This window comes from Microtus ochrogaster, unplaced genomic scaffold, assembly GCF_000317375.1.
Source record: "Microtus ochrogaster isolate Prairie Vole_2 unplaced genomic scaffold, MicOch1.0 UNK5, whole genome shotgun sequence".
Lineage (NCBI taxonomy): Eukaryota > Metazoa > Chordata > Mammalia > Rodentia > Cricetidae > Microtus > Microtus ochrogaster.
In genome coordinates this window covers 1,951,275-1,964,655 of record NW_004949103.1, presented here as the reverse complement: position 1 = coordinate 1,964,655, position 13,381 = coordinate 1,951,275, and the positions used below count along the sequence as shown (strand labels likewise).

The window sequence follows — 13,381 nt, the reverse complement described above, 5'->3', positions numbered from 1 at the left end:
TCATGGTGCTGATGGCAGTGATGATATGGTGGTGATGGGGATCATGGTGCTGATGGTAGTGATGATGGTGGTGATGGGGATCATGGTGCTGATGGTAGTGATGATGGTGGTGATGGGGATCGTGGTGCTGATGGTAGTGATGATGATGGTGGTGGTGATGGCCCTAATGACTCTGATGGAAACAATGACTAGTAAGTATTCAATCAAAGGGTCTGTGCCTGACTCTCCCCTAACCCTGAACTTCTGGGGACTCTTCAGCCCCCCTGCAGGCCCTCTACCTCGAGGTAGTCCCTGTCATTGGCATCAACCAGGAGGTGAACCTCACAGCTGTGCTGCTGCCCATGAACCCCAACCTCACTGTCTTCTACTGGTGGATTGGCCACAGCTTGCAGGTGCGCCCTACACCCCTTCCTGGTTCTCCCTCCCATAAATTGCCGACTGGTGTGTCAGGGAGGGGGTGGGCAAGGTATTGTTCTTAGTACCTGGCCTCAGGGCACAGTGTGGGACCACTAGAAGGGACTGATCCTGGCCTTTCTTCACTCAATACCCTCCCCGAGCATTGGCTTGGGGTACCTCTGAAAAGTCCCTGGATAGTTCTGTGAAAGACATGGAACACAGTTGACTGGAAGTTCGGGTATGGCATGTGTCACTTTAGGCTCAGGGGAGGCTTTCCTTAGTGGAGTGGTGAGGGAAAGCATCACTGCAAGGCATAGAACTTGGCCTCACTCAGACTGTTGTACACTGTGAGCCATGGCAAATCATGATCTGTTCTTGAAAAGGAGACACAAAGAGGCCACAGTGCATATGATGAGGGAGCAAGAATCTCCATCGATAGGACCTAGGCAGGGGCACCCTTTCCTCACTCTGTGTGCAGTAACCCTACACCTCCACAGACAGGCTGACACACAGGGCTAAGAGAAGGGAAGGGCTTCAAGTATAAGGTCTTGCCTCTTGTAGTGGGGGGCTTGTAAAAGTACCAGGACTCTTGGTTTGAGGCTCTGCGTAGCCTTGCCACCTGAATGCCCCAAGCTCCATACTCACCTCCCAGAGCCTTTGCTTATAGAAGGCACAGCTTGACCTGTTACCCAGGTGATGCCACCACTCACCCATGATGAGACTATCTGCCTCCTGCCACAGGGCAGGGCCTGAGCTCCTGCTGGGACATTACCGTGAGTAGGACAGTGAACTGAACTGGGATGGGACACAGAGCCTGATCTGTGCTGCTTAGGAACCAACCAGAAGGCTCTAGATGAGGCCACAGGCAGCCTCTTCTAGAGACTGTGCCATGTTATGGAGGCAGGGCATGTTCCCAGTCTAGCTTGGAGCTAGGGTGTGATAACATCCCCCACACCTCTAGACACTGCCAGTGCAGAAACCTCCAGCCTCCCACTTGCTGAGGAAAGCCAGCACAGTCCCAGGATGGTCCTGACAGTGGACCGTAGCTCTTCATCCTGCCAGACAGGCCTAATCCTGCTTGTGCCCACAGCCTCTGCTTTCCCTGGACAACTCTGTGACAACGCGGTTTACAGATGCTGGGGACGTGCGTGTGACGGTGCAGGCTGCCTGTGGGAACTCGGTACTGCAGGACTCCAGGGTCATCCGTGTCCTGGGTGAGTTATCCCCCTCCTTCCTACACAGGTCAGCATGGGTGCACAACTGGAGAGGGCCCGCTCACTCTTGGGTGGCCCTAGGTTGTACAGGAGTCCAGGCGGATTTGGGTTCTGCAACTGGCTGTATGGCCTTATTGAAGTGCCCCAGACTCTCTGACCTCAGTTTCTCCTCTCTATAAAATGAATAATGTGTCTTGTGAGACCCATGAGTCTGTTGCTCAGTGGTTTAACAAGAACAGATGAGCGTCCATGTCCCCATGGGCTTCTCCACTTGCCACTCTGAGGATGGTCCTTAAGAGGACCTGGGGATGGTGTTCGCTTTATCTGCACACTCTGGGGCTGTCAACCCCTCAGCAAAATACTGTGTCTGGAGGAGGAGGGGTCTCCCCAATGCACACCACCCCTTCAGCACACCTGAAGTTCAATCAGCTTAGTCCCTCAGCCGTGGGCCACAGATATCAGTCACATTACCCTGCAGGCTGAGGGATGAGGCTGCCCTGGGCTGGTCCTCCCTTCCCTGCCCACAGCATAGGATGTTGGGTCACAGTTCACAATGCACTGTCCCCTGAGCCCTCTGTTCCCCATAGCTATTTCTCTCTCAATAAGAGAAAGGAGAAGGAAGCCAGGGGAGGTGACAATATGGGGTTAGGACTCCCCTGACTCTAGAACAGAGCTGTGGGCCCTGAGAAATAAAATGTGGGTGACAAGATGGGCCCTCTAATCTCATGGGACTATTGGCATGGGGAGGGGTGGCCAGTGGGTTGAAGTAGATGACATCATAGGGTAGAGATCATGAAGCAGGTGCACGCAATGCCACGCTACCTCCCCGGATAATAGCCACTGTCACTGTCAGTACATGTCAGGAACTGAGGGCTGAGCAAAAGGAGGGCTCTTATCTTCCAGACACAGAACCTGGTCCGTGGGGGTAGAGGTGAGGCTATCTGGACCATATGGCATTGCTACCTTGTCCAGGGTCCCAGCCACACCCCAGACCTCACAGGCTCCACCCTGTCTCTTCCAGCTCAGTTCCAGGTGGTGCCTCTGCAGTTCTCCAGGGACCTGGACACCTTTAACCCCAACACTCCTGAGTGGAGGGAGGACGTGGGGCTGGTGGTCACCCGGCTTCTCTCCAAGGTGTGGTTTGGGTTTCAGTTCTATCCTGAGCCATGGTGTGGTTTGTAGGCTGAGAAATTAGGGTGGGACAAGGCTGGGGCTGCTTGGGAAGTGGTGGGTTGCCCTGGGTCGGACACTCAGAAGGAGGGACAGGACTACATTGACAGACACCATCAGTTCCTCTCCTCTGATGAGCCAGAGCTCTTAAAGCCACTACGAGTTCCCATCTGGGTGCTTTTTCTGTACTGGACTCCTCAGACACAGAAAAAAAACATGGGTGATCACTTCTCTCAGGCAACTCATGACCAAGGTAGTGGATTGGAGTGGGCAGTGGGATATCTAAGTCCCTAGGTGCCCATAAAGGAAGAGGCTAGCCCCCTAGCTAAGACTACCACAGGCAGAAACCCACCCTGACCACACTTCCTTCATCCTGTGAACGCTGCTGGCGAAAGAGTTCTGGGTAATGAAGGAGCAGGAGTTTAGCTCAGCGGATATGGAGTGAAACTCCCAGGAGGCAGAGGGCTCCCCAGGAGCTGAGCTTGGTGAGCTAGGGGCTGCACAGGTATATGGCTAGGGCTTGGCCAGGCTCAGGATGGGGAAATGCTTGCCTGAGCAGATGGGGCAGCATGAGGGCCATGGCCAGAACCCAGAAGGGGCTGAGAGGCAGGAGTGTGGAGCAGGACAGGTGGCCAGGACATACCTAGGTCAGGAAGAGAGGGCAGATGTTGCTGCAAACTTAGCTTGTGACAAAGGATGAGGAACAGAAGAGGATCCAAGTGTCCTGCCTGTCCCCACAGGAAACCAGTATCCCTGAGGAGCTGCTGGTGACTGTGGTAAAGCCAGGACTGCCCACCATAGCGGACCTGTATGTGCTCCTGCCCCCTCCCAGGCCCACAAGGAAGAGGAGCCTCACAAGTGACAAGGTATGTCCATGGCCACCTGAGCCCAGGTGTGCCCTGGGTGGCTGAGGGCATAGGTTGAGTCATTCCTGACAAGCACATCTCTGTGGGACATCACTTGAAGGTTTATTTCTTTCCATAATGCTGTCTGACCTGGGGTACCACCATCTCCTGGCATCCAAGGTTGGTGAGATAGGCAGCTTCCAGCGGGAGGAGGCTAGGCCAGCTTGTGGGGATGGTTTCCACTCTCTAACACCATCGTCTGGAGCTGTCATCTGATCTCAGCTTCACTGCTAGGGGTACTGGGACACACGGGTGAGCACTGTGGAAGACCCTGGGCCTCAGGGCAAACCAGAAGTCGGCTCAGCAATCCTAGGGTATCCTCCATGAAGTGCCTCGACAGGGGGCACCTTGGGGACTGTCATTAAAGAGGCCCCCATACGCTGAGTAGCCTTATGCCAACTGGCTCCATTGTGAAGGTCACAGGGACAGTGGTAGCCAGCCAGGCACCCAGGAGGTCGTGGGATGGACCACCCCCTGGTGTCGGTGTGCAGGAGTGTGCTTAGTGTGCGCCTGTAATGAATGTTCAAGGTACGGATGGAGGCAAAGCCTTCTCTCCTCCGAAGACTGGGATTCTGTGCCCGTTGCAGCTTCTGGCTCTGCTCAGTGGATCTAGCTAAGATTAGGATCTCAGAGACGTAGCCGTATGGACATGAGTGTCATTGGGCACAGTTGGATTTCCATGCTGGGTCCTGTTCAGTGGCTGACAGGTGGTAACACAAAGATGATGAGGCCTGGACAAGCTCTGACATGGGCTGTGAGCCTCAGCTCTTGGCCATGTCACCAGGGGTTGTGTTCCCCCCCAGAATTCCCTAACCCACCAGCTCCTCTGACTCCCCTCTTAGGAGGAGTGTCCTGCCCTGCCTTGTGCTTGTGGTCTTCCAATTCCTGCAAGCCTCACTGACCATTACCAGGGTGGGGACTTTGGGAGTACTCCAGATCTTCCACCTCCCCCACACATACACTGAAGCCTGTCCTCTGTTCTGTGTTGAAATGAGAGCTGGTTGATAGTGTGACTACCTGCACCATCAGTGGCTCTAGCGAACCCCACTGCTGGGCTCTCCTGCTATTCCCTGATGAGAACACAGAGGCGTTAGACAGCATCCCTTCCCAGGCCCAGGGGACTCTCCAGTGACCTCCTTTGCTTACAGAGACTGGCAGCCGTGCAGCAGGCACTGAACTCCCATAGGATCAGCTTCATCCTTCGAGGAGGGCTCCGTATCCTGGTGGACCTGAGGGACACAGATGAAGGTGACAGACCTGTCTTGGGTCCCATCTGGGTCAGGGTGGGCATGAGACCAGGCCAGTGGATCCTGGGAGTGATGGTAGGGCTTGTCTGCAACTTTCTCTGGCCGCCAGAAATTCCTCTGCCTGGGCATCCCTGGCTAGACACATCAACTCCTACACAGCTAGTCCTGGGCCTCACCATCTTGGTATGGTCTGTATGGAGGCAGCCACCACAACCATCAGGAACCTGCCAATTCACAAAAACTAGTACAGAAGAAGGGTGCTGCTCCCCTCTGCAGGAAACCCAGACAAAGTAGGTCCTACTTATAGTAGGACTTTGCCAGGAAGAGGCCAACCCTCCAAGGCCACATATCATGTTCTTTATCCTTCATAACCTGCCGTCCATTCGGCCACGTGTGAAAGTCCTTCTGGACAGCATGAAGCAGGCTCATCTAGGCCAGGGCTGGGGACAACCAGCCCACAGCTTCTCGTCTTGCTGTTCTTCTTGTAGGTCCTCAAAGGCCAAGTGGCAGTGGTGGCTACTGGGCCGTGGTGGTCCTCTTTGTCATTGGGCTCTTTGCGGTGGGAGCGTTCATCCTCTACAAGTTCAAAAGGTAAGGCCTCCCAGCAGCCTTGACATGTGGCAAGCCGCTCATGGCCCTAGAGGCGGTGGCTTCCACAGGCCGTGGAGGAAGGTGGTATGAGTCTTTCCCTGTGCTGGTGACCAGGAAGCTCTCGGTCTCCCTTCTTCTCAGCCTTGTCCTTGTCACAGGTTCAGGGCATCTCTTCCTTCACTCATCCTCCCTGGAGGGTACACTGCTTGCCCTACAGTTGAGGAGGCAGGATTCGAGGAGGCACAATACTGAGCCTAAGGCTGGTGCGCCTGGACTGGCCTGTTGTACCTCTGCCTCCCAGCTTCCCACACCTCAGCTATGGCTGCTACAGGGGCTTCCAGTGACCCGAGGGCACCAGAAACTCCAAGGGGGATTGAGAGACCATGTGTCTCCTATACAGACCTTTAAACCCCTCTTCCCCCTGTGGTCCATCCTCACAGTGCACATGGGATAGCTCCATGGATGTTGGGAGGAAGCCATGCCCCTCATCTTCTCTGCCAGTGTGCTGAGAGGGGCTGATGGCTGGCAGAGCTGAGTCCTCTTCACTGGCTCCACTGGGAGGCGGCTCTGGGGTGGTGACCATGGGAAGGTACAGGCCCACTCGACAGACCCAACTACAAGGATGCTGGTGATAGGCATGGTAGTGCTACCTGAAGGCAGGCAGCCACCAACCCCCCTGTGAAACCTGCCTGGATTTAGGGCCTGTGCCAGCTTTGTTACCCTCTAGCAAGGACACCCTTGGAACACTGTGTTACAGGCCAATGTGACAATACCCTAGTCACCTCTATCCCCTGGCACCCTTCATATTACAGGGCCAGGATCTAAGTAACAGACAGCCCTTCAGTTGGCCTAGTTTTGAGCATACCTCAGAGATCTGGCCAGATGCTGTCCTGCCACAGGCCTGCCTCAGTCAGATAAAGGTTTCCCTCGTCACAGCTGTAGTGTTATTGTCTATAAAAGGGGTTGCAAAGGAAGAGGCTGAGGAGGGAGAAAGAAAAAGAAGCTGGCTGAGCAGCCATTCCTTGCATGGCTCCAGGATGGTGGGACATGAGCCCTGGGTGTAGAGATAAGTGGCAGGACCAAGCCCCATGGCCAAGCAGATGGATGCTCCTGGACATCTGTGTGAGTGGATGTCACTGTCACTGTGAGCATGGATTCTCCTCTAGACTTGGTCCCATCCTGTGTAGGACATGCAGGGCTGTGGATGGTCAGTCAGAGGCCTGTGGTCCTGCCTGCGGTAGATGAGGCTCATAGCAGGGACAGAGTTCTGGTCCCTGTGGGTGACTGTCAGCCTCGCCTTCCAGACTCCCCAAGTGTCCAGTGGTTCTTCTACAAACTGTCCCGAGGATGCTGCCTGTGGTGCTGGTGGCCCAGAAGACAGGACACTTCCTGCCATGTGCCAAGATGGGGAAGCACCAGATATGTCCAGAGTGAGGCTGGTCCCACATCCTCAGGGCCAAGACCATCATTCTGAACCAGCTCAAGCTTTAAAGTTGGAGGGGAGAGATATGTTGCCATAGAAACAGAGAGCTCAGATGGGGGGGGGGGGCAAATGCCCAGGCAACCCCAGGGGGAAAGGCAGAGCAGGGCAGAGGAATTCTGAGCAGTCAGTGGAAGGGGACTTTAGAGCTTTAGAGCGTCGTTTTCCTTTCATCCATCTGGGCTTTTCGCGCTGCCTAGCCCGTGGCAGCTAGGGGGCTGGCTGTGTTCTGACTGACGCTGTCCTCAGCACTGGGATGCCAGGTAACAAGCCGCTCAATGTTCCCGAGTCTCACAGCGACCAAAAAAGTCTGTTTCTCCCTGACACCAAGCCCCTTGCGGGGCTGGCAGGACTGTCACTGGTTACTCAGGAGTCTATAGTGACAGGTAGGGCCACCCCCAACATCTGTGACATCACTTAGGTGTCCCTTCCTGAAGCGGACGTGACTCATACCCCCTCTGGGCACAGCTAGTTCCTCTCCTACTCAAGGGACCGAATGTGCCTACCTCCACACGCCTCCGCACGCTCTCGCCACCACCACTCCCTAGGCCTCAGTCTCTGTGTCTCTGAATGGGCCTATGACCTTTCTATACTTGGCTGGAGTTAGTGGGGCTATTCTTAACACAGTGGGCCCTGCCTGTGGCTCTGAGCCCCAGTCCTAGTGGGGCAGAATGTGCTCTGTCACCCTCTCTACTTCCCCCCCCCCCCCCGGGGCCTGGGCTAGAAAGAAAGTAGACAGTGGAGTCTCAGAAAGTCTAGATGGACAGAGTTCAACAACTGCCCCTCAGGACTGCCCCAGCACTGTGTAGGTGTGTATGTGCTTGTGTGCGTGTGTGCGTGTGTGCGTGTGTGTGTGTGTGCATGTGTGTTACTGTCCTGGCTGCCAGGTGCTAGGAGACAAAGAAGCCAGAGCTTCCACAGCCGTAGCGTGCCTGGATAAAGAATAGGGAGGCGATTATATGCAGCTAGCGGTGGACAGCAGAATGTTGGGTAGAGGGCACATACTGGAGGGTGGGCTCCCTGGGGAACAGTCTTGGGTGGCACTGTCTACACCATGACCACAAGGGACTTGGGACCAAGGACTCATTCAAAGCGGAGCTGTATCTCTGGCCAGCAGGAAACGCCCGGGCAGGACAGTGTACGCCCAGATGCACAACGAGAAGGAACAGGAGATGACGAGTCCCGTGAGCCACAGCGAGGATGCCCAGAGCACCATGCAGGGTAGGAGGCGGGGCATGGGGACCCTTCTGCTCCCACCACCAAGGGGTCCATCAGAGCCCAAGGGGCACAGACCGGGCCAGCCCTGCTAGAGGATGTCTCTGGGTCATGAGTTCTGCCACAATAAAGAGAGAGCCCCAGGCCAACAGGGTGAAGTCAGAGGCTGCCTGAGGGCACCCTCCTGGGAGAGTGGGTGGTCAGCCTGAAGAGCCCTCATAGAGGCAGGGAGCTCCCTCCCAGGAGTGTGAGACTGCCCCACCCCCATCCTCCCCCACACTCCCATTAGCTGTTTACTGAAACGCAGAGTTCAAAAGCACTGTCCATATGGCCCCTCAGAACAGCGCGTTACCATTTACACAGGATCTCCACCAAGGTAATTCCCTTCCTGTCATGACCGCAGGGAGAGGACCAGACCTGGCACCTTGGCTGCCCCTCCTCCCCATCTCCCTTATATCATTTTCTCTGTCCTGTGGCTCCTTAGCTGGTACAGTGCCCAGGTTTAACCAGAGCCCTACTACCTGAATCTCTGTCCCACACAGACCCCACCCATAGCCCTTTGGTGTTGGTGGGTACCTCTGCCTACCCACCCTTTGTGGCTGTGAGCACTCTGCAGAGAGTGGCACACAGCAAGGCTCTGTACAGGTTAGCTGTCACAGGCATTCACCTGAAAGACCTGTATCCCAGTCTGTTGGTCCTCAGAGTCATGATGGCCCCCACCTTGAGTGACCCAGCAAAGTCTTCAGTCACCCAAGGTGGCACTAGGGCAGTCTGATCCCATCCTGCATCCTCCAGGCCTTCTGAGCGCGAGGGGCAGCTTCCCCAGCCCTTCCAGCCACTTCCCACATCTGCCAGCCCAGGGCATTGATCAGAGGATGGATGTGCAGCCTCTGGGGCCCTCACAGCATCAGTGACTTACTGAGCACTCAGGAGGTCCCAGACCTAGGACTTCTGGCCATTGTCTGACCCTAGGAGCAGCAGCTGCTTCAGTGTTTGCAGAAGGGTAGCTGGAACTTGGCCTTGGAGTTGCTCGTGAGACGAGAGGGAGCGGGAGGAAGATAGCCTTGTGCATAGCCTTATGCTTAACTTTGTGCTTTGCAGCCAAGTGCTGCCCAGATAACCAGGCCCTGCTCTCATGCAAGGAAATCATAGCCTCTGCTAGAAGGATGTGGGGGTCTCAGGAAGTCCACTATCCCGCAGCCACATGTGACATGTAAGCACCTAGTAATAGTGCCAGGACATTCTTAATGGGGACCTTGGTGTGGACTAGACACTGCTTATGACAGTCCTTCATGGTGCCCTGGCAACTGATGGTACAGAAGATTAACTGGGGCCAGTGAGGTGGAGGCCCTGATGGAGAGTCACAGGGATAGCTAGATACAGCCCCCGAGCTGGCCCCCACAGCCTGGGTAGCACCAGCCCCTCCCCCTGACTAGCACCATCTGTTTTGTGCACACAGCAAGAGAGGGAGACAGCTGTGAAGAACATCCCCTGGTCTCACAATGCAGCCCATGCGGGGACATCTATTAACCTGTCTTTGACAATCACTGTGTTCCCTCTCTTCCCCTGTGACCCCCCCCCCATCTCCCTCCCTGTCTCCTGGTCTATACCTCACACCACAGTGCTTTTTGCCGAGAGGGGGCAGAGCCTCAGCCCTTCCTGCGCCCCCTTGCTGCCGATGCCAGGGTTAGCCCTCACGCAGGTCAGTGAGTACCTCACTGCACAGCCCTCTGGACCACTGCTTGTGGTGGCACCCGGCACTTTCTTCCCTCCTGTCACCATCTAGGACACTGGAGACCCCACCCCCACCCTGCACCAGGCACAGCGGATGCCACAGTGCCCACTGCATGTTGGCCCCAGGTGCATCTGAGGTCACGTGTGTTCCTGTGTGATCCGTTTCCCACCATCTCCACTAATGGGCTGCCTCCTTCTGTTCCCTAGGCAACCACTCGGGTGTGGTCCTGAGCATCAACTCTCGTGAGATGCACAGCTACCTGGTGGGCTGATGGCACCAGCTGGCCAGGACACTCTCTTCCTGCTTCCTCCACAGAGGGCGCAGCTGGAATGACGTCCCCCCTGAGACCCGTGGAAAGGCCATCTCCTCTAGCTGTCCCCACTCAGAGGACAGATACCTATCCCTGTCAGCCCCAGCTGGCCCATGGGGTCCTGGGGCAACCGACTCATGACCCACCTGGACACATGCCTGTGGTGCCACACCAAGTCCCCACCCTTGACTCTGAGGCATCACAGCCCTCAGACCTGAACATGCTGCCCTGGCCTGGTTTCTCCCAGCCCATTCCTGGGGTGACCCCGCAGCCACCCCCAACACCAGACTTGCAGACCTGTCAGCCCAGGCCCACAGTCTCTGCAGAGGACCCCAGAGCCAGGAAGTCTACAGGCCAGGCCTGTTCAGCATCCCCCTCCAGGCGGCCACTCTCCCCACTGCAGGGTTAATAGCTGCCTCGGTAGAGGGTAGAGCTATTTGAGTCTGGGGGCTCTTTCTTTTAACTTTCTGTTTTCAAGGCCAGGCAATAGAAGCCATCTAAGACCTGTCAGAATCCCACTCTCAGAAACCCTTATTTAGGATGCCCAGGACTGGGTTTAGAGGGGCAAAGATCCTCTGGTTTTCCCTCAGGGCTATGGGGCGGGGGTGGGGAGGGGCAAGAAAGGAACGGACCCTTACATGCAGTTCTTGCTCAGCCTTCCACTGCCTCTAGGTTGATGACTCTGGCTTCCACCAGGCCTGGGCTCTAGAAGAGTCCACAGGCCCCAGAAAGACACATGAGCTGCATGCATCTGGCTTTGATGCCTTACGGTTGGAGAGACCCATGTAGAGCCAATGAGAAGAGGTGTGGGAGGGCAGTGTCTCCTGGTAAAACGAAGTAGAGGACCCAGAGACTGGTGACATTTTCAGGGTCGTAGAAAGCAAGCAGCGGAGGTGGCTCCCGGGTCAGCTCTCTGCTCCTACCCTGCAGGGTGCCCACTGCTGTCTGCTCCCACTGCCGGGTCAGGGGCCCAGCACAGGCTGACACTGTGAGCTGGCACAATTCACCTTTTGCCTTGAAGCTGAAGTCAGTACCCCTTCCCCCTCCCCTCCTCTTCCCTCTTCCCACCTCCAGACTCTTGTTGCCCCATCAGAACCCAGGCCTAGACCAAGGCCCGGGTGTCTCTACACCTTCTGCTGCTGCTTGGTGCATCCACCAGCACCCACCAGTTCTCCCTGAACAAGAGATGTGGCCTATATAAGAGGTGAGGCCTACGACAGACCCTCACGCAGGACAGCTCCAGAACTTGGTCTCTGTTAGGGGATGGGCTGAGTGTCTAAACATTCATGTCACAGACAGGACAGTATAGACCAAGGCAACTTTGTGGGGCACAAAGATGGTCTTTGGACGGTCCCAATTGTACCCCAGCATCCCTCACTTCCTGCCACTCTCTAGGGCTTAGGGGTCTCTCCAGCGGTGACTGTAGGCTGCCCTCCTTGTGAGGGGCTACAGATGGGAACCTAGTACTAGTGAAGGCAGCGACACTATAGGAATTTTGCCCCTCAGACCTTCTTGCTGTTCCAAAAGAAACCCAAGTAGAGCCCTCCCCCCCATCCATGTCCCCACGTCCTTGTTTTCCCAGTGTCACACAAAAGATGCTCATGCGCCACACAGTCCCCACCACATCCAAAGTCAGCACAGAACCCCTGGACATAGTCCCCCACTTTAGCTCACCAGTGCCTGGAGTACCAGCTGTAGGTCTTTGCCTTCAGCGAGCACGCCATGCCCCTCTCTCGGACACTTGGGTAGGCTTTCCCTAGCTATTTGGATTTCATGTTACTGTTTCTCTTAAGGACATTTGGAGTGTGTAGACCCAGGAGCCTCCCTGGTTCTCATCTCCATAACTGCAGGCCACTATGTAGGCACGGGGTTCCCCCTGCTCATTAGCTGAGGTGCCATGCATTGTACAGCCAGGGGCAAAAGCACCCACTGGCAGCCCAGATGCTACCAGCTCAGGGGCTCATGTCACTCTCCACTGGGCCCTGTGCATACCTGGCATGTGGGCATAGCAGAGGTGATGAATTCTTTGTTTTTCCTTTCTAAAAAAAAAAAAGAAAAAAATCCAATAAATCATTTGTGATGCTTTTAACAAAGATTAAATCAACAGGGTCTGTGTCTGCTTTAGTGTGAAGAGCTGCTTTCTGCTTTACGTATACAGATACCCCAAGCACATATATCACCCCATCACACACCATATCACATGTATACCGCCCCACAAATCACAGCACAGCACAACACATACCAAGTCAACATGGTCCGCGTCTGCCTTAGTATGAAGGCATGTTTACAACCTATCTATGCATACTTCACACCATGATTTGCACCACACACATACCATGCCACATGCCACACAGAGAGTGGGGGTGTATTCCCTTGGTAGGGGAAGGGCCTAAGGCTGGAAGTCCCTAAACAGACACTGACCTGGGATTTTACAGGGCCCTTGGGTATTCCCCTTTTCTCTATTGGTCCCATTCAGAAACCTGCCTCCCATGCCTTCCTGCTGTTTCCTCTCACAGTGACCGACAGCCTGCTTTGGATGTTCTAGTTTACCTATGTCTGCCTAACTCTTGTTCCTTCCCCACCTCTCAGAGATGTGCACCAAATGTTGCCATGGCAGGGGGAGGGACAATGGCCGCTCTAATTGGTCCATGTTGAGAGAAGACAGTGCTGAGGGAGGTTTCAATCCAAGAAAGAGAAGATTCCATGGCCTCACTGAATGAGAGAACAGGTGACTGACTCTCTACAGATATGCTGCAAAGCACGCTAAAGCCTAGCTGACATTTGGATTGGGGCAGGGCTGGGGGATATTCTCCCTTTTAATCCCTCTGGCCATAGCATTACCACAGCCTCCAGGGAAGATGACTGGACACCTACATCAGTTCCCCCAGTCTGGAACTGTGAAATATTTGGATAAAACTTGGGCAAAAGCCAAACATTTAAATAAACTTGGATTAGATATATATTTTCACTTTTAAGACAGTCCTTGTAATTGTTACAGAAAGTAGCCCAATAACTCAATTGATCTAGGCAGAAGTTTGACAGCAATGTGCTGAAGTTTGAGCTTTTACAAACCTTCTATAATGTTCTCAGCCCTTCATAACCAGTGTTCCTTTCCTAC

The 13,381-nt window shown here is 54.9% G+C and overlaps 1 protein-coding gene across 2 annotated transcripts in view; it reads left to right on the top strand.

The window, feature by feature from the left end:
- The window catches only part of Sorcs2 (sortilin related VPS10 domain containing receptor 2), a 383,758-nt gene extending 371,397 nt beyond the window's left edge, over nucleotides 1-12,361 (top strand). The window contains exons 20-27 of one of the 2 annotated variants that reach the window (XM_005365937.3): nucleotides 259-392; nucleotides 1,487-1,610; nucleotides 2,632-2,744; nucleotides 3,521-3,646; nucleotides 4,834-4,933; nucleotides 5,421-5,523; nucleotides 8,121-8,224; nucleotides 10,160-12,361. In XM_005365937.3, coding sequence (XP_005365994.1) covers nucleotides 259-392; nucleotides 1,487-1,610; nucleotides 2,632-2,744; nucleotides 3,521-3,646; nucleotides 4,834-4,933; nucleotides 5,421-5,523; nucleotides 8,121-8,224; nucleotides 10,160-10,224 — 869 coding nt within the window. In that variant the 3' untranslated portion in view covers nucleotides 10,225-12,361. Of the gene's footprint in view, nucleotides 1-258; nucleotides 393-1,486; nucleotides 1,611-2,631; nucleotides 2,745-3,520; nucleotides 3,647-4,833; nucleotides 4,934-5,420; nucleotides 5,524-8,117; nucleotides 8,225-10,159 lie in introns of both variants that reach the window. The other variant, XM_026788658.1, reaches the window with a different exon arrangement.
- Nucleotides 12,362-13,381: the final 1,020 nt, after the last annotated feature.